General features: G+C 39.4%; 1 protein-coding gene across 4 annotated transcripts in view; it reads right to left on the minus strand.

Annotated features, from left to right (window-relative positions):
- The window catches only part of SYNRG (synergin gamma), a 208515-nt gene that overhangs the window by 44331 nt on the left and 138073 nt on the right, over positions 1–26111 (minus strand). For all 4 annotated transcript variants that reach the window (XM_044288118.1, XM_044288119.1, XM_044288117.1 and 1 more), the window contains one exon: positions 3964–4494. In XM_044288118.1, the coding sequence (XP_044144053.1) occupies positions 3964–4494 (531 nt within the window). The remainder of the gene's footprint in view (positions 1–3963; positions 4495–26111) is intronic.

Genomic DNA, 26111 nt, shown 5'->3' on the forward strand with positions numbered 1-26111 from the left:
TACTGCAGATACTCAGCAAATCTAATTGCACTCCCACTACAGAATTTCATGAGTCAGGAAAGTGATGAGCTGATTTTCAAATAAAGTTATTTAAAAAATGTCAGATTTAAATAATTGTTATAAAACGTTGTTCAATCATCAAATCAATCGATGCACAAACTGTATAGTCAAACTCCTTTCAAGAAATTACCAAACAGAGATTCTGAGCAGGTCCTTTAACCCCTTCCCGACTTTTGACATACTGTTGCGTCATGGGAACCACTGAGTTCCCGCAATTTGACATAATAGTACGTCATAGTGATCGTGCGGGCACCGCTGTAAAAGCCGATGCAGGCGGATTAACCCCTTCGATGCCGCTGTCCGCGCTGACCGCAACATAGAAGAGGTTTGTGTCGGGTGAGGGAGCCCGATGCCATGCAGAGGCTGCCCAATGCCTTGCATGGCATCGGGACCTGCCTACTACGGGTGCCAAGGAAATCCAGCCTCAGGCTGGGTCTCCTAGGCAACCTGTTAGTGTATGACACTGAGTCATACACTAACAGCCAATGCATAACAATACAGATGTATTGTAATGCATTGCAGAGGGGATCAGACCCCCAAAAGTGAGTGTCATAAATAAAGTTAAAAAAAAAGTAAAAAAAAATGCCCCTTTCCCCTTATTTTATAAAAAAAAATTGAAAAAAACAACAACAACCCACACATATGAGGTATCGCCGCGTCCACAATGACCGGCTCTATAAATATATTACATGATCCACCCTGTCCGATAAACACCATAAAAAAATAATAAATAAAAACAGTGTAAAAAAAAAAGCCATGTTTGTCACTTTACATAACAATAAGTGCAACACAAAGCATTCAAAAAGGCTTATGCCCCCAAAAACTGTATCAATAAAACCGTCACTTCATCCCGCAAAAAATGAGCCCCTACCTAAGACAATCGCCCAAAAAAAAAAAAAATATAGCTCTCAGAACATGGAGACACTAAGACATAATTTTTTTTGTGTCAAAACTGATATTATTGTGTTAAAGTGAAATGCATAAAACAAAAATATACTAGGCATAGTATCGCCACGTCCGTAACAAACAGCTCTATAAAAATATCACATGACCTAACCACTCAGGTGAACACCGTAAAAAATTAAAATGTGCAAAAAAATTACAATTTTTGTCACATTACATCACAAAAATTGCAACAGCAAGTGATCAAAAAGGCATATGCCCCCCCCCCCAAATAGTACCAATCAGACAGTCACCTCATCCCACAAAAATTAGACCCTACCTGAGAGAATCGGTCAAGAAATAAAAAAGCTATAGCGCTCAGACTATGAGACACTAAAATATGATTATTTTTTGCTTCCAAACTGCTATTATTGCGCTAAAGTGAAAAAAATTAAAATAAAGTATACATATTAGGTATCGCCGTGTCCATAACAAACAGCTATATAAAAATACCACATGACCTAACCACTATAAATAAAAAAAAGTGAAAAAAAGCTATAGCTCTCAGACTATGAGACACTAAAATATCATTATTTTGGTTTCAAAAATGCTATTATTGTGTAAAACTTAAATAAATAAGAAATATACATATTAGGTATTGCCAAGTGCGTAACGATCTGCTCTATAAAAGTCACATGACCTAATCCCTCAGTTAAACGCTGTAAAAATAAAAATAAAAACTGTGCCAAAACATCAATTTTTTTGTTACCTTGCCTCACAAAAAACGTAATATAGAGCAATAAAAAAATCATATGTACCCCAAAATAGTACCAATAAAACTGCCACCTTATCCCGTAGTTTCTAAAATCTAAACTTTTTTGAGTTTCTACTGTAGGGGTGCATCAGGGGGGCTTCAAATGGGACATGGCATCTAAAAACCAGTTCAGCTAAATTTACCTTCCAAAAACCATATGGCGTTCCTTTCCATCTGCGCCCTGCCGTGTGCCCGTACAGCAGTTTACGATCACATGTCGGGTGTTTCTGTAAACCGCAGAATCAGGGTAATAAATATTGAGGTTTTTTTGGCTGTTAACCCTTGCTTTGCTACTGGAAAAAATGGATTAAAATGTAAAATCTGCCAAAAAAGTGAAATCTCCATTTTCCATCAATTCTTGTGGAACACTTAAAGGGTTAAGAAAGTTTGTAAAATCTGTTTTGTATACCTTGAGGGGTGTAGTTTCTCAAATGGGGTCATTTTTGGGTGGTTTCTATTATGTAAGCCTCACAAAGTGACTTCAGACCTGAACTGGTCCTTAAAAAGTGGGTTTTGGAAATTTTCTGAAAAATTTCAAGATTTGCTTCCATACTTCTAAGCCTTCTAATGTCCCCAAAAAAATAAAATGTAATTTTCAAAATTATCCAAACATGAAGTAGACATATGGGTAATGCAAAGTCATTACTATTTTTGAAAGTATTACTATCTATTATAAAAGTAGAGAAATTGAAATTTGGAAATTTCCTAATTTTTCTAAAACATTTTTGGTATTTGTTTATGAATAAAAATGTTTTTTTTACTTATTTTTACCACTGTCATGAAGTACAATATGTGACGAGAAAACAATCTCAGAATGGCCTGTATAAGTAAAAGCGTTTTAGGTTAACCCCTTCAGGACCCTGCCATTTTTCACCTTAAGGACCAAGCCATTTTTTGCTAATCTGACATGTATCACTTATTTGTGGTGATAACTTTAAAATGCTTTTACTTATACAGGCCATTCTGAGATTGCTTTCTCGCCACATATTGTACTTTTTGACAATGGTATATTTGAGTAAAAATATTTCATTTTATATTTATAAAAAAATACCAAATTTACAAAAAAATGTTGAAAAATTAGCAATTTTCTAATTTTAAATTTCTCTGCTTTTAAAACAGATAGGGATACTTCCTAAAAGTTCAGATGCAATCATTAAAGAAACTGCAGCACTCTCCAGTCTTGTTCTTTCAAAATGTATTCACCAATACAATGCTTGAGAAAGATCACACAGATCGAAACGTCGCATAGTATTGGTGAAGTTGGGGATCTGAAGTTGGGGAAGTCTGAGACTGGCTTCTGACACAGCGGGCACCACCACAGTAAGGAACAATTTTTATTTTTCTGTTGTGCTGCTACCATTTTTCTTTTTTTCTACCTCCTTAAAGTTAGTATTTTACATTTCACATATGTCTACTTCATGTTTGGATCATTTTATAAATGACATTTTCTTTTTTGGGCCGTTAGAAGGCTTAGAAGTTTAGAAGCAAAACTTTTAAAGAAAATAAACAAAACCCAATCTTTAAGGACCAGTTCAAGTCTGAGGTCACTTTGTGAGGCTTACATAATGGAAACCACCCATAAATGGTGCCATTTTAGAAACTACACCCCTCAAGATATTTACAACTGAGTTTACAAACTTTGTTAACCCTTTACGTGTTCAACAAGAATTAAAGGAAAATGTAGATGACATTTCAGAATTTAACTTTTTGGGCAGATCTTAATCAATTTTTTTCTGTAACAAAGCAAACTCAATATTTTATTACCCTGATTCTGTAGTTTACAGAAACACCTCATATGTGGTCATAAACTGCTGTACGGGCACACAACAGGGCACAGAAGGAAAGGAACGCCATATGGTTTTTGGAAGGCAGATTTCAATGGGATAATTTGAAGTTGCCATGTGACATTTGAAGACCCCCTGATGCACCCCTAGAGTAGCCGGCGTATTCAGCAGGGACCCGGCTGTCAGTGACTGCTGGGTCTGTGCCGCTGATCTGGTATGGGCAGCTCCTGCTGGTCCTTAAGTCACGTCCATCAGCGCCCTACATGTACGGCGAGGGTCCTCAAGGGGTTAACTAACTATAAGCTGCATCTGGAATTCTGATATCCAATGTTTTAGATAATCTTAACTGCATGAAAACTCATGTACAAATACTAAATCTATAACCAAGTATACATACCAACTACAAGAGTGAATCCCACATACCTTGAGCACAAAGATCCAATGTTTCAAGCTCTGTCTTAATCATTTCTTCACTTGATTTCACTTTTCCTTGAGATGTGGCCAAGAGAAAGTCAAATTTACTTATTTTGGGTTTTTCACTTTGGAATTCCCCAAAATCATCATTATTTCGGAGCTCTAAAGCAACAGTAGGGCCTGATGTGGTAATGGTGTCGGTACTAGGTGCCAGTGCAACTGAAGAAATACTGAGACCACTCAAAATGTCGTTGTTTACCTTTGCAGTACACCCCTTCGAGTTTTCACCATCTTCTGAAGCTTGGATGTCACCGGAAAAAGTAGTTACCTTTGATATGGTTGTCATAGTGAGATTTTCACTACTTCCAAAGGAGGTTTCCTTTTTTGCAAACAAAGATGTGGAAGAGCCTGCACTGTGATCAGGGCTGAAAAAAAAGTCAGGCTGTTTTTTGGTTGCGTGTACGTTGTCCTCTGACCAGTCAGAAATTGTCAAACTGCTTAGTAGGGAGCAATTGTTGTCACTTGAGTCTTTAAAATCATCTACATGCAAAATGACAAAAAAAAGAACGAATATGTAGGATACTGCTAAAATTATAAAAACCACTACCATGTAGTGGCAGAAATCATCACAACAACTTACATCTACAGCACATGCATTTATCTTCTAATACTTGTTACCGAGACACTAAGGTGTAAAGAAAATAAGTTAATACTCACCTGACCGATTCCCCGCCACTCCCATTCTGAACTGTTAAAGGCTAAGAACACCTCTGAGGACAATTTTTTTAATGATTGCATTATACTCATTTGGGCCTAAAAATCACTTTTTTAATTGGTCTTTATTAAAAATATTGAGTCGTTCTGTTACAAAGGGTTAATTGTTTTTCTAGCTGTTTGCATCCTATTTTCACTTTGTGCTGGTCATCTGATAACCCTTATCGCTAAATTACTAAGAGGTCATAAACACTTAGTTAAGCCACATTCTTATTAGTAAGATAAAAATTTAGCTTTGATGAGTGTTTATAAGGTCGGAGAGCAGAGATAAGGAGCCTGACTGATGGAGCAGAGAAAATTCAGATCCTGCTAGTAGAAATTCTCAGCTGTGAACAGAGAAAAGGACTCCATATTTTTATAAAGACCAATAAAAAAAATGTATGTGTACTAATGCACTAATAAAAAAAAAAATGCCCCCACAGGTGTACATAGCCTTTAAGGTTACCCAAAGCATTGACCTTGACTGAGCAGTATTTTCCTGGAGAACAGGAAGAGACCAGTGGGGCAGCATGGAGCTTTGAAGTGGAGATGAGCACGGACTTATTTTACACATGGGGAACTTTTTTTTTTTTAAATATAAACAGATTGACCACCCTTGAATTTCAGAATAGTAAATTTTTCTAAACCATAGGCTTGTCTTTGAATTGCATGTTACATCTAGACATAGCTAGCTTCTGCTCTCATACACACAATCAAGAACTTCTGGTTCAGTGTCTGCACAGAGAATGTTCTAGTTATTTTCAAGTTTGGAAATTTAGTCACCACATAGTAATCTGATGCAGAAACCAAACTTCCACAATGAAACACATCTGGGTACATTGGATTAACTCTAACATATACATTTTGTCCTATTCAGCATAGTGGCAGCCTGTGAACGGGACAGAGGGTAAAAAAATGAGTGCACAGCTTGAGGAGGGAGTGTATGACACAGGGTGATCTCTAGGTTCGGTGCTACCTTTAGGCTCAGAAATGAAGTATTAGCTGTGCACTGAGCATTCTGTTAAAATCTATTTGCACAACATACAGTAACCATCTTATCTCTGCTTATAGGGCATCTTTCATACCACATTTTCAGTTTCTGGCATGGAATAAGTTTTTAACAGAAACCACATCTGTTTCAAAAACTGAAGCAAACTAAGGTTATGATGGATCCAACAAATTATTGATCTGCATCAGATTTTTTTTTTTTACTGGAAGGAATAGCGCAGACATCTGAGTTTTCCCATCCAGTTAAGAAAAACAAGAATGCAAAACAGAGAACACATATACACTTTTGACATGTGTATTCTATAGAACCTACAGTATGCATCAGTTAACGCTCTCAGCTCCAGAGGATTTCCCATTTTTGAGTTTCAGTTTTTTACTCTCTGCCTCCCTGGATCTATAACTTTTTTATTTTTCCTTTCATATAGCTGTATGAGGGCTTGTTTTTTGCAGGACTTTTCTCATGGCACCATTTAATATTGCATACAATGTAGTGGGAAGCAGGAAAACATTCAAAATGGGGTGGGTTTGAATTAAAAAAAAAAATTCCAAACTGAAATAAAAAAACTTTTGACAAAAAGATTCTTTTCATGGTCATTATGTCTACGTAGCTATGTGAGGGCTTATTTTTTGCAGGGCAATTAGAAGTTTTTATTGATACCATTTTGTACTGTGTATGACCCCGCAGCTATGGCCCTATCTTTAAAGGCCCAACTTCCGCTGTACATGTATGGTGGTGGTCGTTAAGGTGTTAAACAATGGATACATTTAACAGAAAACAAAAGACCTAATGTGAATTTTCATCCCATTAGTCTGTAATTCTGACCTCTCATAAGCCAACTGGTTGTCTTAACAGTATAGTGAAGGAAACTTGCAAATATATTTTTGGGAAAATAGTCAAACAAATATATATAATTATGTAAATAAATAAATAAATCCCTGCAGCCTTAGCCACTAATTAGCTAGCTGCTCGTTTATATTTTAATAGTTTGAGCATTTTGGGACACAGCAATGCTAATGATTATTTTCTTTATTTTTATTACAGGGAAAGGGGTAATTTGAACCTGATCGCTGTGCGGGGAGCGCACAATAACGTCTTCACAATCCAGGAAGCAGGCACAATAATGTCATTAAATGCTGCCTGTGCCAAAATACAGTGAATGCGAATGAAGATCACAAGAAGCTTGTGGCGGGAGTCAGGTGAGTTATTTTTTGTCGCTTGGGGCTGATCTGCAGTCTGCATTATTTATTTTTTTATTAATTTTGGGGACTCATCTGGTGTCTGTATTAGAGGTGGTTTTCCAAGTCAGAATTGTGTTTTATTTTCCATTTCACGCCACAAATATTTTTCCCATTTTCCAATACAAGATATAGTAAATCAAATGGTGCCATTAAAGTTACAACTTGTCCCTCAATAAAAATAAGCCCTCATATGGTATGTTAACAGAAAATTATAAAGTTGTGGCTATTGGATGGCAAACAAGGAAAGAAAAATAAATTGCAAAAACAAAAATTGTCCTAGTTCTTAAGAGATTAAAAGACTACTGTATTTTTCAGACTATTAAGATGCAATTTCTTTCCTTCCAGAAGTGGGGGAAAAATAGCAGTGAGTCTTATAGTCCGATTGCTAAGGACCACTACCATTATGGAAGCAGTCATTAGCACGCAGGAGGTGCGGGGTACTAAACCCTGTTAAGTTTGAGTCTTGACCTGAGGTTTGAATCTATATTGGGGTCTGGTCTGGGGTTTAATGCATGGTGTACTGGTTACAGCAGACTGCAGAACACCCCATGCATTCAAAATGAAGATCAGCAGAAGTTAGAACACAACAACCATTTACATCTGTATATAATGCCGCAAGTTGCAGCGTTATACACGCAGTGTTATATACAGAACAGTTATATACAGAACAAGTATTCTGATGACCTTCATTTTGCTGCATTAATGGTGTTCTGCAGTAGAACACCATGCCTTCTACAAAATAAAGATCAACAGTTGCAGAAGTTAGAACATGCTGACCATTTACATCTGTATGTAAGGCAGTCTGTATTCTCATTGCATTCCTCTGCTGCAAGTTGTTGGACTACGTTTACAGCCTTCAGCAGCCTATAGGAAGGACTGAAGGTACATCGTAGTTCACAGTCAGGTAGCAATACAATAATAAAAAACAAACAAAAAAAACCCGAAACTGCTAATAGTGGTAGCTACCGGGCTGTTCAGAGTTGTGAAAGAGAGTTGGTGTTAGCTGCAAACTCAGTCTATAGGAAGCATTTTTACTTGGGGTCTTCCTATTTATGGCAGCCCCATAGAAATGAATGGAGGGCGGTCGCGCATGCGCAGTGCACCCTCCAGTGCTTTCCCCGCTCCGTTCTCCATGTAGGTGCGGGCCCCAGAGGTGGGACCCGCACCTATCAGACAATGGGGGCGTATCATAGCAATATGCCTCCATTGTCTGTCATGGTAAAACTCCTTTAAAGGGAACCTGTCACCAGTTTTATGGTGTCCTAACTAAAGGCAACATAAATAAGAGACTGATTCGCTTAGCAAAATGCTGGGTCACTTTCTTTAATTGACCCAGTCAATCTGCTAACATCTTGTATTGAAAAGCTCCAGCTGATAATGATGAGTCATCATTGTGCAGTATCAGTGGAGGAAAGATGTACTAGAATAGCTTGATGACATCAAAGTATGTAGTACGGTCAGTCTATGGTGGAAGAGGTCCATACATTACAAGCTGACGAACACTCATGGGCATCCAACTTGGTAAATGAGATTCAGTGTCTAAATGTAAAATTGTTTCTGGATAGTAATAATCTATGTGCATTATATGTCCTAAAGTGAGTAACACTGGGAGAGTCACTTGTAGATAAGGATTTGGGTGTCCTTGTAGATGGTAGATTAAATAACAGCATGCGATGTCAATCAGCTGCTTCTAAGGCTACCAGGATATTGTCATGTATTAAACGAGTCATGGACTCGTGGGAGAGGGACATAGTATTACCACTTTACAAAGCTTTGGTGCGACCTCATCTGGAATGTGCCGTTCATTTCTGGGCCCCAGTTGATAGAAAGGATGCCCTGGAGCTGGAAAAAGTACAAAACAGAGGGAATAAAATGAAAAGGGGTGTGCTGGGTCTTAGTTATGAGGAAAGATAAAAAGAAATGTATTTATTCTTCTGAAAAGCCCCTACAAAAATATGACGACATTTTTCAGTCTATAGAGGTGACAAGGCTGCCTCATCATAAGAGATGTGATTCTGTGTAATAGTCTACCTCAGAATGTGATCACAGCAGGAACAGTTGACGGTTAAAAAAAAAAAAAACACTTAGAATTACATAACATGATTGCTTAAGTAAATGTGCAAAAAACTCTTCTCACTTCCCTTCTTTTAATTCACATTCCCATACATCCCTTGGTTGAACTTGATGGACTTAAGTGTTTTTTCAACTCATACTCAAACATATTCTGTGATATGTAAAGAAGTTGAAACAAAATTCTTACATTGAACATGGTGTGTGAGCTGCAGGCAGCTTGTTATAGAGCAAGAAGCGCTGAGAAGATTGATACCGCATATAGTTTTGTGGGAGATTAATTGCAACATGTTTTTTGTACATTTAAATTCCTGCTTACTATGGGCTTTGAAGTCAAGAATACGGTCCTACCAGTAATTGACAGCTATCTCTGTATGTGCAGTCACAAAGGGAAGGCTGTCAATCACTGATAGGACCGTCACAGCCCAGAATGTGCAGGAATTTAAATGACTGAAATACAAGTTTTACTGAATCTTTTCCCATAAAACTATATCAATATGCTTGGCTCCTCTTGCTCTATAACATGCGGACTGTAGCTTACATTGCATTTTCCGTAGGACACATGGATTCAAATGATCTACTGCTTTCTTCTGTTCACCATTGTCTTTCACTGCTTCAATCTTCTATCAAGTAATTTAAACCGAATGGACCTATTATTATGAGTCAGTGGGAAGGACTCTGATGACATGAATAAAAGTAAATTTATTCAACACAAGAAAGCTTGAAGTCTGGCTGCTTCTCCCTGGATAAACAAGTATATCTGTGGCTGAAGTGCAGAAAAAAAATCTGTATACACACATGCCAAACTATGCATCAGTAATATTTTTTGCGAATGTAAAAACGTTAGCCTGCAATTGGTGCTCATAAATAATTCTATCTAACTTTATCAGAGATGGCGACAACAAGGTTCTTTTATGGTGGAAATATCCAATAACCAAAATAGGAGTACCAAGTTTAAAGGCACTGGGACGTTGGCAGTTTATTCTTCCAAACAATGCCGATGTAGAGTTGTTCTGCACTGTAGATGAGGCCTATTATTCTGCAGGAAGAGTAGGACTGAGCAACTCTGAACGCAGAGTGAGGGACTGCCCAACTGGCAATCGGGATACAGACAAATAAATGTTACAGTTTTCTAGTGGAAATAACTGCGCTATGAACAATACCGGTAAATTGTGGATGTGCGACTTCCAAGCCTTAAGGATTGAATATTTAAGATGACTTGTGTGCACAACATTTACATGTTACCATCTAAACGGTGATGTGCAGCAAAAATGGACTTTCAACAGCCAGGCACACCTATTTATACTTATATATTATTTATGTACTGATCATTGGAATGTGTATGGCAATTTTTTTTTTATGATTGCATTTTACTTATTTTAGGCAATTTTATTTTAACGATTGCATTTTACTCATTTTAGGCTAAAAATATATTTTTTTAAGTAGTCTTTATTAAAAATATTGAACCGTTCTGTCACAAAGCGTTAATTGTCTAGCTGTGCGAATCGTACTTTTTATTTTCAATTTGCGCCCGTCATCTAATAACCCTTATCTCTAAATTACTAAGGGGTCATAAAGCTATATTTTTATCAGTAAGGTAAAAACTGAGCTATAATGAGTGTTTATAATGTCAGAGAGCAGAGATAAGGAGCCTGTCAGCTCCCTGTCTGACAGAGCACAGAGAACATTAAGATCCTTCTAGTAGAACATCTCAGCTTTGTACAGGAAAAAAGGATTCCATATTTTTAATTATGATCAATTGAAAAATGATTTTTAGCTCAAAATGAGTACAATGCAGTAAAAAATAATTGCCCCTCAAAAGGTGTACATAGTCTTTAACATCCCTTCGGACTAACTCTGATCTAAATCAGGTTTACCAATGTTAGTCTCAAGGATCAGGGCACCATGATTCAATCAGCTAGTTTCATGACTTCCTAAACTTCTGCCATATAAAATGGGTATGTTCACTTATTGAGGTCAAAGTAGGAATTTAGCAAGGGCATGGTATAAAAATCACAACACGTGACCACACAGCTTAAAAGTCGCAGATGGAATAAAAACACTGGCAGTTAGCTTAACATCTATAGCAATTTATTTATGAGCCAAAGAAAGAAATACACACGAGAACTGGATTAGGAAATGGATGTAGGGGAGGAACAAAAGCTGCTCCAATACCATGCTGTCAGGGTATAGCAACTGCAGTGAACAGAATTCACCAGTAATCTCATTTGGAAACAAATATAGAAATACCAGAAAGATTGAAAAAATTTAAGAGAAACTACACGTGGATACAAAAATCCCTTCCTTCAAACAGTGGAATTACAAACACAAGTGCATCAATGCCCTCACTTTTGCAGTGGTATAGGAACAAGGATAGCAGTTCTTCCCCGCTAACAGAAGAAAACAAAGCACATTATTAAATAAACATTAAATACTCCTTAAATACATAAATACAATAAAGAACAATGGCATTTCCACCAATAAACAGCCCATGAAATCAAGGTTCATTACAGGGCAGAAAATATAAATACAGATAATGGCAATTCATAACGTATCCATACATAATCCATGAAAAGTCCAAAACTAAGAAATTAAAAATGGCACAGGATGTATGGTCAAAGGCACTATAATGGACAAATAATGCTGTGGAAAAGGGGGAAGAGCTAGCAAGCAAATTAAATAAGCAAGACAATGATACAAACAAAACATGGAGGGAAACATTACTAAGGCAAGCATGGAGCCAAATTAAATGTACTGATGGCATAGAAGTGATCATTACCACATGATGGGCATCTTATTTCTATTAAGCGGGTGGGATAAGCAAAATAAGTAAATGCAAGACATCTATGGCAATACTTATCTTGAATGGAACAAAGGATTAGCCATCATAAAACTCAAACTGCCTAGTCCTGGTTTCTCCCAGTGGCAGAACCTTTGGGTTCTAACCATATGCGCCCCATTGTTGGTCAATCACAATGTTAAAAGATTATAGACGTGTGATTGGTGAAATTCGGACCTCCAGGATCCATACTCTTGAGAAGGTGTCACAGCCCCTTCACTGCAGTATTGATAGAGCACTGAGCTAGCCTATGCAGCTGTATCTCATACCGTACCACTTACAGCCATACATATATGGACTTGCTGTTTTATGTTGAAGTCAAAGGCAGCCAAATAATTTTCAAATTCTTGAAAGAAAATATCTGCCTAATTATGTGCTCAACGAAGGTACTATTAAAGGGGCTGTTAAATAATATAAGGTGAAAGACAGGAACACTATTAAAATAAAGGAATGTATGCTAACAGTTTCCAACTCCCTTTGCTCCAGTATGACCACTCTCTCTCACCTGGATGGGCTTGTTAATATGACTGCAGCAGTAACATTGCCAATCACTGGATGTATACAGATATTTTTTGCCCTTAATCTCAACACGGGCCTAGTCCCCGAAACTCTTTATTTGTACATTTATGTTTTACTTTCACTAAATCAAAAGTTCTTATCAATGAAAGTGCTGATACCAAGATCCTTTTTTCACTTTAGGACTACGGTACATGGACATGTCACTGCTGCAGACAACATGATGTCATGGTTGCAGCACTGTGGAGAATCAGAGTGGAAAAAGGCTTGAGTATACATTCTTAAAGGGAACCTATCATCAACTTTATGGTGACCTCACTGAGGGCAGCATAAAAATAGTGAAAGAAATGCTTATGTCAGCAGTGTGTCACTCATCGGTGAAAAGTAAGTGGTTGCCGAGAACCAGCATCATAATCATTGCAGCACAAGCCTTGAAAATAGTCAAATCTACCTGAGAAGAGTCATGGTTATTCATAATCTCCTACTCTCTACGCCCATCTGCTGATGGTTGGAAGTTCTCTACTAGAGAGAAAGGGAGAAAACTAGGTAGAAGACTGTCAGACATCAGCGGGTGGGCAGGGAGAGGAGGAATTCATGAATCTCCAGGACAAACAGCTGAAATCAACTCACCTGTCTTTACTTTATGCTACCGTCAGTATAGACAGCATAAAGTTGATGACTGGTTCCCTTGCCTTGCCTTAAATTTTTTATTTTTTATTTTTTATTTTAACTCTGACAACCCCTTTATGTACCGCATGAACGGGAGTTTCAATTCACCTGAGGTATAAGAAACATGTGAAACAGCAATCATCAGCAAGTGGGGTTGTTGTGTTGACTGACAGCAATTTCTGATAATCAAAGGAGGAACAAAATTCCTATAAATCTGCAGGTCCTTTACACTCTCTGGAATCCCTACATCTGGCTGTGGGCAGATGTCCATGGTGACTCAGAATGCTATCTGAGATGAGCTCTTTATAATTAAACTTCTAATCAATGCAGAAGACGTAACACAAAATACATATTGAAATAAACAGATCACCTACTCATTTCTTTATTTGCCAGAAAGGCCTGACATCTCAGATAAAGGGGAGACCTTCTCAATAACATTTTCTGTAGCGTTCCTTTGCTTTCCAAATGTGAAATTAATTAACTTTCTAAATAGTCTTCATTTTGGTAGCTGCTCTGCTACTTCTGACATACATCCTGGCTGAGTTGGTTCTCGGCTTTTTGTGTAATTGTCATGTTTTCATAAAAAAAAATCTATGTTAGCATATGTTACTGCTGCAGCAGCATTATGCATAAAGCAATCTTTAGTTTCTTCACATAGAATAGTTTACTTGAGTTTTTCCCTTAGTTACGGCTGTTTAAATATTTACAATATGAGGACCTTCTCAAGATGGCTCCTCTGCCAGTTCTGAGGCCAAAACAGTTTTCCCTTACTTCACATACACATTTGCTGTACGGTAAACGGAAGTTAAGGCTTGTTCAGACGACCGCAAATTGCAGATCCGCAAAAAACGGATGCCGCCCGAGTGCCTTCCGCAATTTGCGGAACGGAACAGGAGGCCCATTATAGAAATGCCTATTCTTGTCCGCAAAACAGAGAATAGGACAGGACTCATAATTTTTGCGGGGCCACAGGACAGAGTAACAGATGCGGACAGCACACAGAATGCTGTCCGCATATTTTGCGGACCCATTGAAATGAATGATTCCGTATACGGACCGTATGTGGAAGGCAGAAAACGACCCGTATACGGAATGCAAATATGTTCGTGTGAACGAGCCCTTAATCTGTGTGCATTTCGTTTCCGTATGTCCGTATTTCTGTTCCGCCAAAAAATTGAACATGATTTATTATTGTCCGCATAACGGACAAGGATAGGACTGTTCTATTAGAGGACAGCTGTTTCGTAAAATACGGTATGCACACGGACGTCATTCATATTTTTTGCTGATCTGTTTTTGCGGACCGCAAAATACATACGGTCGTGTGCATGAGCTCTAAGGCTGCAGTTTTTGTCCAGCCAATTCTCAGCATAAGTGCCAGGTTGCGGCCGGATCTCATCCAGACCCCATTATAGTTTAATGGGGCTGGGTTGGAATACAGTGTGACTAGATCCCTAAAGGGGTTGTCCCTTTAGAAGAACGTATCCATTACCAACATGATAGAGGATATGTCTCTGATCAGCGGGTGTCCAGCCACTTGGGCCCCAGCTGATCAAGAGAACAGGGGATCATGTTCCATCCCTGCCATTCAACTCTATGGGACTGCCTAACATGGCCAAGCACTTATACTCAGCTATCTCTGGCAGTCCCATAGGCTTGAATGGTGCAGTGGACAACTGGCTGCAGCAGAAGCCTGCCTCCTCAATCCCATCAGCAGTCAGACACAAAGTTTGTTAAGCCATGCCCCTCTGCTAAGCCAATTACTAGCCGAAAATTAAAGAGATCAACAAGAAAATTACCAGTGTTCTCTGCAGGATTTCTAGAAGACTGTTTCAGGAACATGCAGGAAATTCTTCAGACAAACTGCACTAGCAACTTTTCCTTTTTATCACTAATTTCTACGATCAGTGATCCTACATACATACTGTATTCCAAACATGGCTTTAGAACCAAGACTGTGGGGACTGCAGCTATCTTTTAAGTCTGGAGGTTGTCATAAACAGACTCAAATCAACCAAACATCTAATGTGTGTCAAATCTTCAGCTGATGTAGGGGGACAAAAGGATCAGTCATGTTTAATTTCAACAGGCCCCAGAGGTGTCTGGCAGTGGTTTATCTCCCATTTCTCATTGAAATAGCTGGCCATATGAGAGTTCAGCTGACTGCTACTGAAAATGTATGGCTTGTTGCCCATAAAGAAACAAAGCGATTCATAGACCTGGAGAGGACAACTGCAGAGCTAAGTAAGTAGAGAGAAAAATGCTGTTGGGCACATACTACCTCTGCTAACCATAAGGAAAATATGCATCAGTTTACACTAGGGAAAACACAACAGGACAGAACTAGAATCTTCAAGCCCCCAACTGCAGATAAGCTTGGAGGTAGGACTGCTTCTGCAAACAGAGGAGCAACATGGGCAGGTCACAAAAAACTAATTCAGGATAATGGGGTAGATTTATCAAAACCAGTGTAAATAAACTACCTTAGTTGCCCATAGTAACAAATCACATTCCAAACGAGCTCTGAAAAATGAAAGGTAGAATCTGGTTCCTATGGGCAACTAAGCCAGTTTTCCCTTATACCAGTTTTGATAAATCTGTTCCAAAATCTCCAAAACAGATATGTGGTTCGGACCGTTTTACACAACATAAATTCTACTAATCTCCAAAGTGGATGGTTTTATTGCAGTGAAAATAAAGTCTATGGGCCTGTCTAGATTCAGTCTCCTTGTTCTAGCAATCTCAGTATTCAGTTCAGACCCCCACAGATCAAAACCTTTGAAATGTGTCTAGGACATATCAAAAGTTTTAATCAAAACTCAGTGACCCCATAAGGCCACATGCACACGGTGTGCATTACACAGGGATGTCGAAGGGAAAATCTGCAACGTGATACAGTACAGGCTATTTTTGGTGCGGTTTTGAAATCCGCAGCATGTCAACTATTTGTGCAGATACTCAGTGCAAAGTTCACTGTAACACATGAGGATTTTGGTGAAAATCCACATAAACTATTCTCCTGCATACATGTACCCTAAGGCCCCTTGCAGACGAGCGTTCCTCCCGCAGCAAGTCTGCAACACAGCTCCCGGCCTGACCTCCCACCACTACCGGGGGTCACATAGCATTATATTGATTTATGATGTTATCTAACCCTTACAGTTCTGGAATGTATTGGATAACACCGGCATAATGCTGCCAATGTTATCCAATACATTCCAGAATTGTAAGGGTTACATAGCATCATAAATTAATATAATGATATGTGAAGATGTGAATCCCGTCAGTGCTGGGAGGTCAGGCTAGATGCTGCGATGCGGACTCGCTGCGGGAGGAACGCTTGTCTGCAAGGGGCCAACTTTGCCAACGAAATGCCCACAAAAATGTGAAGCCGGACCTAGTTTATTCTAATGTAGTGTCACAACGTCAAGTGTATTTAGCAATTTCTTAAACCAGTAAATGTTGGCAGTAGGATTGAATAAATAAAAAGGATGCCACAGTTCAAAGAAGCACTCCCACAAAATATTTATTCTCTGATCTGTTAGAAAGGTACAGTGCTGCCCATAATTATTCATACCCCTGGCAAATTTTGACTTAAAGTTACTTTTATTCAACCAGCAAGTAATTTATTGATGGGAAATGACATAGGCGTCTCCCAAAAGATAAGACGACGATGTACAAGAGGCATTATTGTGGGGGAAAAAAAAAATTCTCAGCTTTTATTTACATTTGAACAAAAAATACAAGATATTCCGCACTGTGGAAAATCTCAGAGGACGTGGTCGGAAGCCAAAAGTGACACCTGTGCTGGCCAGGAGGATAGAGAGGTGAAAAAGAATCCAAGGATCACCACCAAGGCCATCCTGGAGAATCTGGGCTCTGCTGGTGGCAATGTCTCAAGGCAGACAATCCAACGGACAATGCACACTGCTTAGTTCCACGAATGCAGACCAAGGAGGACGCCACTTCTCCAGATAAGGCACACAACAGCTCGCTTGGCCTTTGCAAAAGCTCATCTGGACAAAGAAGAAGACTTTTGGTCTTCTGTGTTATGGTCAGATGAAACAAAAATTTTATTGTTTGGTCACAATGATGTTTCCTTCATTTGGCGTTGTTAGAAAATACCTTTTAGGCGTAAAAAAGGAGAAGCCTTCAACCCAAGGAACACCATCCCCACTGTCAAATATGGTAGTGGGAACCTAATGCTTTGGGGGTGTTTTTCAGCCAATGGACCAGGGAACCTAATCACAGTAAACGGGACCATGAAAAAAGAGCAATACATGAGGATTCTCAACGACAACATAAGGCAGTCTGCAGAGAAACTTGGCCTTGGGCAGCAGTGGACATTTCAGCATGACAATGAGCCAAAACACACAGCAAAAGTGGTGAAGAAATGGTTAGCAGACAACAACATTAACGTTTTGGAGTGGCCCAGCCAGAGTCCAGACTTGAATCCAATTGAGATTCTGTGGAGGGAGCTAAAGATCAGGGTGATGGCGAGAAGACCCTCCAACCTGAAAGATTTGGAGCTCATTGCTAAAGATGAATGGGCAAAAATACCTGTGGAGACATGCAAAAAGCTGGTCTGCAATTATAGGAAGCCTCTTGTACATCATCTTATTATCTTTTGGGAGACACCTATGTCATTTCCCGTCAAAAAAATACTTGCTGGTTGAATAAAAGTAACTTTAAGTCACAATTTGCCAGTGGTATGAATAATTATGGGCAGCACTGTACATTATCAAAATTATAGTGAAGTTAATCTTCCTACCAGTCACTGTATTTGTTAGTTATAACCTCCCTTCAGATGCACAGCTGTGTCATATGACCAGCACTCTGATCTCCAACTGACACAGGACAGGGAGTCAATTATTTGTCTATTCATTCCTATGAGACCGACATTGAGGCTCCCATATGAATACATAGAGAAACTGGATTCTTATCCACACATAAGATGCTGTTATTTGGAAAGTCAGTATTGGTCACGTGACACAGATGAGGATTGGAGAATGGAGGTTATAACTGGAGAGAGGATTACATTTACTACAGTTTACATCACTTACCTTTCTAACAGGTCAGAGAATAAAAAATGTATATGGGAGCGCTTCAGTTAAAGAGGCTTTGTCATCAGGATCAACCCTATTGAACCGTACATACTGCCTGGTAGAGCCCATCATACTGATTAAAACTATAGCTTTCTTTTGTCTGTATGATAAACAGCTACAGCGATATCAGCTATTCATATGCAAATGAGAATGTCGAGCACTCAGAGGCGGGATTTAATATTCTGAGCACTGCTATGTAACGCCCCCAGTGCTCTGTGCTAGTATGAATATATCACATACACTGTAGCTTCACGACACTGATCTGCTCAGAAAGCTAATCTACATATCTACTGCTTTATTCACAGGCACAATATATGATTATACAGACACCAGTAATATGTGTTAGCTTATAGGAATAGAAAAGACAGACATCTTTATGTGGTAATATTATAGCTTAATGGTTACGTGATTAGTTTTGTATGTAGAGATTGCAGGTTTGAAAAGTCTATGTCCTCATCATATTGAGAATAATGTTTTTTTTAGAAAGCTAATAAATATTACTGGCTTCTTTATAATCATGTATTATGTTTGTGAATAAACCAGTAATAGGTTTTAGCAAAAAATAAAGAAAAAAACATTTTTCTCAATATAGTATCTCTCTATACCACTGAGCTATAGCATTACATCGTAGAGCTACATGGTGTTTCTATGTTTATAAGTTAACATATATTACCAGTGTCTGTATAATCATACATTGTACCTGTGAATACAGCAGTAATATGTAGATTAGCTTTCTGAGCAGACCTCAGTGTGGCGAAGCTATAGTACATAGTGATATGCTATTACTAGCACACAGCTCTGCCCTCAGCATGTCTATCCCTGTCAATAAATGTTAGGGGGGAGTGCTTGAATTCCTCATTTGCATATGAATAAAAACAAATATTTCTCTGCAGCCATTTATCATACAGACAAAAGAAAGGTACAGTTTTAATTAGCATGATGAGCCCTACAAGCCAGTATGCCTGGTTTAATAGGGTTGATCCTGGTGACAGAGCCTCTTTAAAGGGAACCTGTCACCGGGATTTTGTGTATAGAGCTGAGGACATGGGTTGCTAGATGGCTGCTAGCACATCTGCAATACCCAGTCCCCATAGCTCTGTGTGCTTTTATAGTGTATAAAAACCGATTTGATACATATGCAAATTAACCTGAGAGCTTGAAAATATGATTCTTCTCTGGTCACTCAAGTAAGATATGACTCTTTTATGTTAATTTGCATATGTATCAAATCGTTTTTTTTTTACACAATAAAAGCACACAGAGCTATGGGGACTGGGCATTGCGGATGTGCTAGCGGCCATCTAGCAGCCCATGTCCTCAGCTCTATACCCAAAATCCAGGTGACAGGTTCCCTTTAAAGGCTATGTATACCTTTGGGGGCACTTTATTTTTATTAGTGCATTGTACTCATTATGAGCTAAAATCATTTTGTCAATTGGTCTTTATTAAAACATGGCGTCCTTTTCTCTGTAGAGAGCAGAGATGCTCTACTAGCAGAATCGGAATTTACTCTCTTCTCCGTCAGACAGGGAACCGACGGGCTCCTTATCTCTGCCCTCAGACCTTATAAACACTCAAATCTCAATCCTTATCTTATTTAAGCCACATTCTTAACAGTAAGTGTTTATGACCTTTTAGTAATTTAGAGATGAGGGTTATTAGATGACCAGCACAAAGTGAAAGTAGAATGAACACAGCTAGAAAAACAGTTAACCCCTTGTGACAGAACGGCTCAATATTTATAATAAAGACCACTTGAAAAAATTATTTTTAGCCCCAAATGAGTAAAATGCAATCATAAAAAAAATAATAATAATTTACCACGGAGTTGTACATAGCCTTTAATGTTCTGTGGGAAAAACTACAGCTTATCTCCACAATGTTGCAGCTATTAATACAGTTTATCTGACAATTGGAGAACAAAAAATAAATACAGAAGGAAATGCTATAAAATTAAAAACATTATTCATCTTTCTAGTGCCTCGCAACAGCTCTCCCGGGCCCACTCCCAGCCTTTATTTACAATGAGCATCCTCTGCAGTCACGTGCCACACTACCACGATTATGGCTCCCATTAATGAACCATGATACCGGGGGAATGTTGAAATTTCTGAATAATTGCAGAGGTCATGTGCCAGTTGCTTGTTCGGAGCATAGCCAGAGTATCTGCACTGGAATGGCAGAGGATTGGAGAACAGAGTTTTTTTTTAATATAAACCCTTTAATGACCACAACATTTTGCAGTAAACAGCAAGTTTATCTGCACAACAGTGCAGACAATAATGAGGACCTGTCATCCTTTCTGACACGTTTGTGTTATTAAATGGGGAATGCAAGTGGTTAATACCAATTATGGAGCATCTTTCCATATAAATGATGTGCCTTTGCTCTGTTATTTTTCCTAGAAGTTATGAATTGCCAGCAGTCTGCAATAAAGGTCCAACTGGGTCTGTCTGGCAGGCAGACTGTATAACAGAAGATTGGCACAACAGAGTAATAAAACTAGAATCTCCACAATTATTACACGAGAAATGTATGTAGTTACTAAAACAGACATGTTAAGAGAGCGGTCATCTGGCAGCAGCTCTGTGTCGCTTTCCCCAAAATTATAAGTACAAAGCTTGCAAAGCAGTAATGTTGAGAAAAAACACCTTGACCAACTGCACTATTGTTCTACATGTTGACATTGTTCTACATGTGGAATACTGATATCATTTCACCTGGCAAGTTGTTACAAAAAGAAAAGAAAGAGAAAAAAAAACAGACATGGGAGTGGAAATGGTTCTAAAAGTGCAAGTGTGAATACATAAGAAGCAGCAACAGAAATGTTAAAACATTTTGGTACCAAGAAAACAGAATCACAGTCAAATGTAACACTGATGTGGCTGCGGAATTAGTAGTCTTCAGAAGTACAATATTTGTAAAGTAGTACTACCACTTCGTAAAATACAAGTGAAAAGTCATATTATTTCAAAAAGGAATACTGTAACACAAAACATGTTGGATATATGTGCATGGGGTTAGGGTGCTGCCACACAGCACAGTTGTGATGCATTTACTGGATTAACAGACATACATTCACAACACATTTATAGAATTTAGCCAGTTTAGCAGCCTAATTAATCACTAGTGTTCTGCATAAGGGCTTATGCATGACCGCTGGCGTTTGTGCGGTGCGCAAATTGTGGATCATCAAAAAACACAGATACCGGCCGTGTGCATTCTGCATTTTGAGAAAATCCTCTGTGTGAGTGGTGAGTAGGGTTCACACAGAGGTTTGTTTTGCCACAGGTTTTGCGGCAGAGTTCTCTTCGGGTTTTTCAGCCAAAGCCAGAAGTAGATCAGGTAGGAGAAGTATAAGGCTACCTGTATGCATGCTGATTTGTGTTCCGAAAAATCACACCATCATGTTTTTGGTGCTTTTTTTTCCCCAGTTTTTGGTGAGGATTTGATGCAGATTTCTACACAATGGCGAAATGCATACAAGAAAAATGCAATAACTGACATGCTGCAGATTTCAACATCCACACAGTAGGTCAATTGCCGCACCTAAGAAAAAAAACAAATGCACGCAAGCCGCATTGTGTACAGGCAACCCCAAGTGTACCTGCACACGTTGCAGATTATTCATGGGTTTTCCATGCAGATTTCCAGTTTTACCTGGAAATTTCTGCCTTTTCAAATGAAGGGGGAGATCTGTGATAAAACTCCATCAAATATATGCATCAAAAACAATGATGGGTACATAAATGCACATAAATCTGCATGGAAATTCATGCAAATCTTCTGCATGTTCATCCGTGTGCAGGTAATTTCAGATGAGGATGGAAAAAAATAAGCTTTTTCAGAAACTTTTCTAAGTCCTTTCTTTAGAATTCTGATTCCTTTGGAATTTGCTGAAAAACCTGAAGGGAAATCTGCCTCAAAACCTGCTCCAAAAGACTCCATGCTACCCTTATTTAGTGTGGTCTCACCAAAAACAACCGCAGCAAGGCCATTTCTCTACGTACTAAAATTCTAAGGCTCATACATTTGTTGCAGACTATTATGACTAAAGAAAAACAATGTGCCCAAATGCTTTAAAAAAAGAACAGGGCTAGAAAACCCTATTCACCTGCTATATGGATCTGGAGGCATGCTGACTATTTTCCTCTAGTCTGGTGGAAATGTCATAGATTTTACCCATGACTGAAATGACATGTTACACAAATACAGAAAATTGGCATCAAAATCAAGTCAATAGCTGAATGGAAAACATAAGGCTCTGCTCACACCACAATGTATAGGGTTTCACAAGTGGGATAAATAGCATTTTATAAAGAAAAGGATACTGATCAGACAGAAACCTATGTGAATGGCTTCAGTGTATGCTTCTCTGTGGTGGGAATAGTGTCTTACATGGTTAGAGAGGACCTTTCACCGCTCCGGACATGTCTATTTTAATAGCTTCATGCATTCCCCATATAATAATAATTCTGAAGCATCTATTCTTATGTCTGTATGTTGTGCCATTCCTTTATTATTTGTACTAGAAGTTATGAATGAATTGCTGTTAGCCTTCAGTAAGGGTACAGAGGGGTGGTAACCAGCAGTGATTGGCTAGAGTAAGTAAGTCTGTGCATGTACACCCCCCCCCCCCCCCAAACTGGTTACCTCCCCTCTGTACCCTTATTGAAGGCTAATAGCAATTCATTCATAACTTCTAGTGCAAATAAGGCTACATTCACACGACCGTATAAATGGATCCACATCCGTTCCGGAACAGGTGCGGACCCATTCATTTCAATGGGGCCGCAAAAGATGCGGACAGCACACCGTGTGCTGTCAGCATCCGTTGTTCCGTTCCGTGGCCCCGCAAAAAAGATAGAGCATGTCCAATTCTTGTCTGCAACCGCGGACAAGCTTAGGCATTCTCTATATAGCGCTGGCTATGAGCGGTCCGCAAATTGCAGAACGCACACAGCCGGTATCCGTGTTTTGCGGATCCGCAATTTGAGGACTGCAAAACACATATGGTCGTGTGAATGTAGCCTAATAAAAGAATGGCACAACATAGAGCCATAAGAATAGATGCACCAGAATTGTTAGTACGTGTGGAATGCATGAAGCTATTAAAATAGGCATGTCAGGAGAGGTGCTGAATCAGTAATGCCTGGCAAATACTGAAGACAAGAATGCTTTCATTCGCAATCCCTGTACAGGCTGAACATGAAGCAGCACTAATAAGGTATTTGGCATGCTACTCCCTTTTAGGGCTCATGCATATTACTGTTGCCAGTTTTGCAGTACGCAAAATAAGAAATAAATTAACAGATGCTACAGGTTATAGCATAATTCAACTACTTTAGAGGACATACAAGAATTCATAAAATCAAACAATTCAAGGCCTCATTCACACAAATACGGATACAAAATACAAACCAAAATACGTAAGCCAAAACTAGAAACGTAAACAGAAAAACTATAAGGGTACATGCACACGGCAGTGTAGTTTATGCAGATTTTCCATGGAATTTGAAATCTGGATTGAAAATCTGCACAAACAATATTCTGCGGATTTCTAAATCTGCACGGCAGTTAACGTTCCACATGTAAAAAAAAAGAGAAAAAAAAAACACCTGGTTAAATACACTGTGGATTTTCTTCACAAAGATCCGTGTGGAAATATTGTGCGTAATCCGTACCGTGTGCATGTGGCCTAATAGAAAGATTTATATTTCTTGCATGTTTTGGAGCAACTCATGGTTTTAATGGTTTTAGCTTATAAATACTGATACTGATGCTAAATACTGACCTAAATACACAGTCGTCCAAGATCACAGCTTGGCAACAACATTTGTAACGTATATATTGAATACTAATGTCCAATTCAATGAGCATTAAAGTACATTACTAAAGCACCCCTAGCATTAGGCCATCTGGCAGCCATATTAGGGGCAATGACAAACCTGTATGTTAGCTAAATCTACCTAAATTTCTAGCCATTTTTTTTTATTCATCGGATACATTTTCACACTATGTGTGGTTATTTCATTTTATGCCAGCTAAAAGGAAGGTATGTCCCAATTATTAATAAGAGTTAAAGGGATTTTCCAGTGCTTTTAAGCCTTAAGGGCCCTTTACACAATTGCCTTAAGGGCCAACAATTGAACAGATCATTGCTAACCAGCGTTACTAGTACTTCTCGTTAGTGTTAATCTGGCGGTGTAAATGCACCGATTACCCGATGAACAAACAAAACGCTCGTTCATCAGGTAATTGGATATTTTGTGCAGCACAAAAGATCATTGTTTCCCAGTGGAAGATCATGCTGTGTAAACACGATCTACTGTCGGGAAACCACAAGACAGTATGGGGAAGAGCGCTGGCATTAGCGATCGCTCCTCCCCATACTCTCGAGAAGATTGGTGCATGCAAATGCATTGTTTCCTCCACTAGTGATCAGCAGATTGTTGAGGAGGAATGCTTCCTTCTCAACAATCTGCTAGATCGTCGACCCATGCAAAGAGACCATTATTCACCCATCAGTGTTTTGGTCAGTGATTTCCATCAGTGATTGTGAGCCAAAACCAGTATTGGAGCCTCCACAGAGATAAGCCATAAGGGAAAGATCTGCATCTGTTCTGTGTTTAAAACTGCACCTGGTTTTGGCTTAAAAATCACTGATAGAAATCACTGACCGAACATGGATGTGTGAATAAGGCATTATACTGATAGCCCAGGCTTAAGATGAGTCATCAATATCTGATTGGTGGGGGTTGGATATGCTGTTCTGCTGTAGTTTCAGCACTGGAACTACACAACACCATTCTTTGGCCTCATGCACACGACCGTTGTGTGCATCCGTGGCCGTTGTGCCGTTGTCCGTTTTTTTTCGCGGACCCATTGACTTTCAATGGGTCCGTGGAAAAATCGGAAAATGCACCGTTTTGCAGCCGAGACCGTGATCCGTGTATCCTGTCCGTCAAAAAAATATGACCTGTCCTATTTTTTTGACGGACAACGGTTCACGGACCCATTCAAGTCAATGGGTCAGTGAAAGAACACGGATGCACACAAGATTGGCATCCGTGTCCGTGATCCGTGGCCATAGGTTACTTTCATACAGACGGATCCAAAGATCCGTCTGCATAAAAGCTTTTTTCAGATCTAAGTTTTCACTTCGTGAAAACTCATTTCCGACAGTATATTCTAACACAGAGGCGTTCCCATGGTGATGGGGACGCTTCTAGTTAGAATACACTACAAACTGTGTACAAGACTGCCCCCTGCTGCCTGGCAGCACCCGATCTCTTACAGGGGACCGTGATCCTACAATTAACCCCTTCAGGTGCGGCACCTGAAGGGGTTAATTGTACTATCATATCCCCCTGTAAGAGCTCAGGGCTGCCAGGCAGCAGGGGGCAGACCCCCCCCCCCCCAGTTTGAATATCATTGGTGGCCAGTGTGCGGCCCCCCCCCTCCTCCCTTTATTGTAATAAATCGTTGGTGGCACAGTGTGCGTTACCCCCCTGCCCCCCCTTCCTCCCTCTATTGTAATAAATCGTTGGTGGTACAGTGTGCGCCCCCCATCGCCCCCCCCCCCTCCCTCTATTGTAATAAATCGTTGGTGGCACAGTGTGCGCCTGCCCCCCCCTTCCTCCCTCTATTGTAATAAATCGTTGGTGGCACAGTGTGCGCCCCCATCCCTCTATAGCATTAACAACATTGATGGCCAGTGTGCGGCCTCCCATCTCCCCCCCCCCCCCCCCCCGATCATTGGTGGCAGCGGAGTTCCGATCGGAGTCCCAGTTTAATCGCTACTGCAGTCCTGGTTGCCATGGTTACTTAGCAATAGTACAATAGTAGAAGATTCATAGTTACCTGCTGGCTGCTGCGATGTCTGTGTCCGGCCGGGAATTCCACCTACTGGTAAGTGACAGGTCTGTGCGGCGCATTGCTAAATGAACTGTCACTTA

Source organism: Bufo gargarizans, chromosome 3 (genome assembly GCF_014858855.1).
Source record: "Bufo gargarizans isolate SCDJY-AF-19 chromosome 3, ASM1485885v1, whole genome shotgun sequence".
Classification (NCBI taxonomy): Eukaryota; Metazoa; Chordata; class Amphibia; order Anura; family Bufonidae; genus Bufo; species Bufo gargarizans.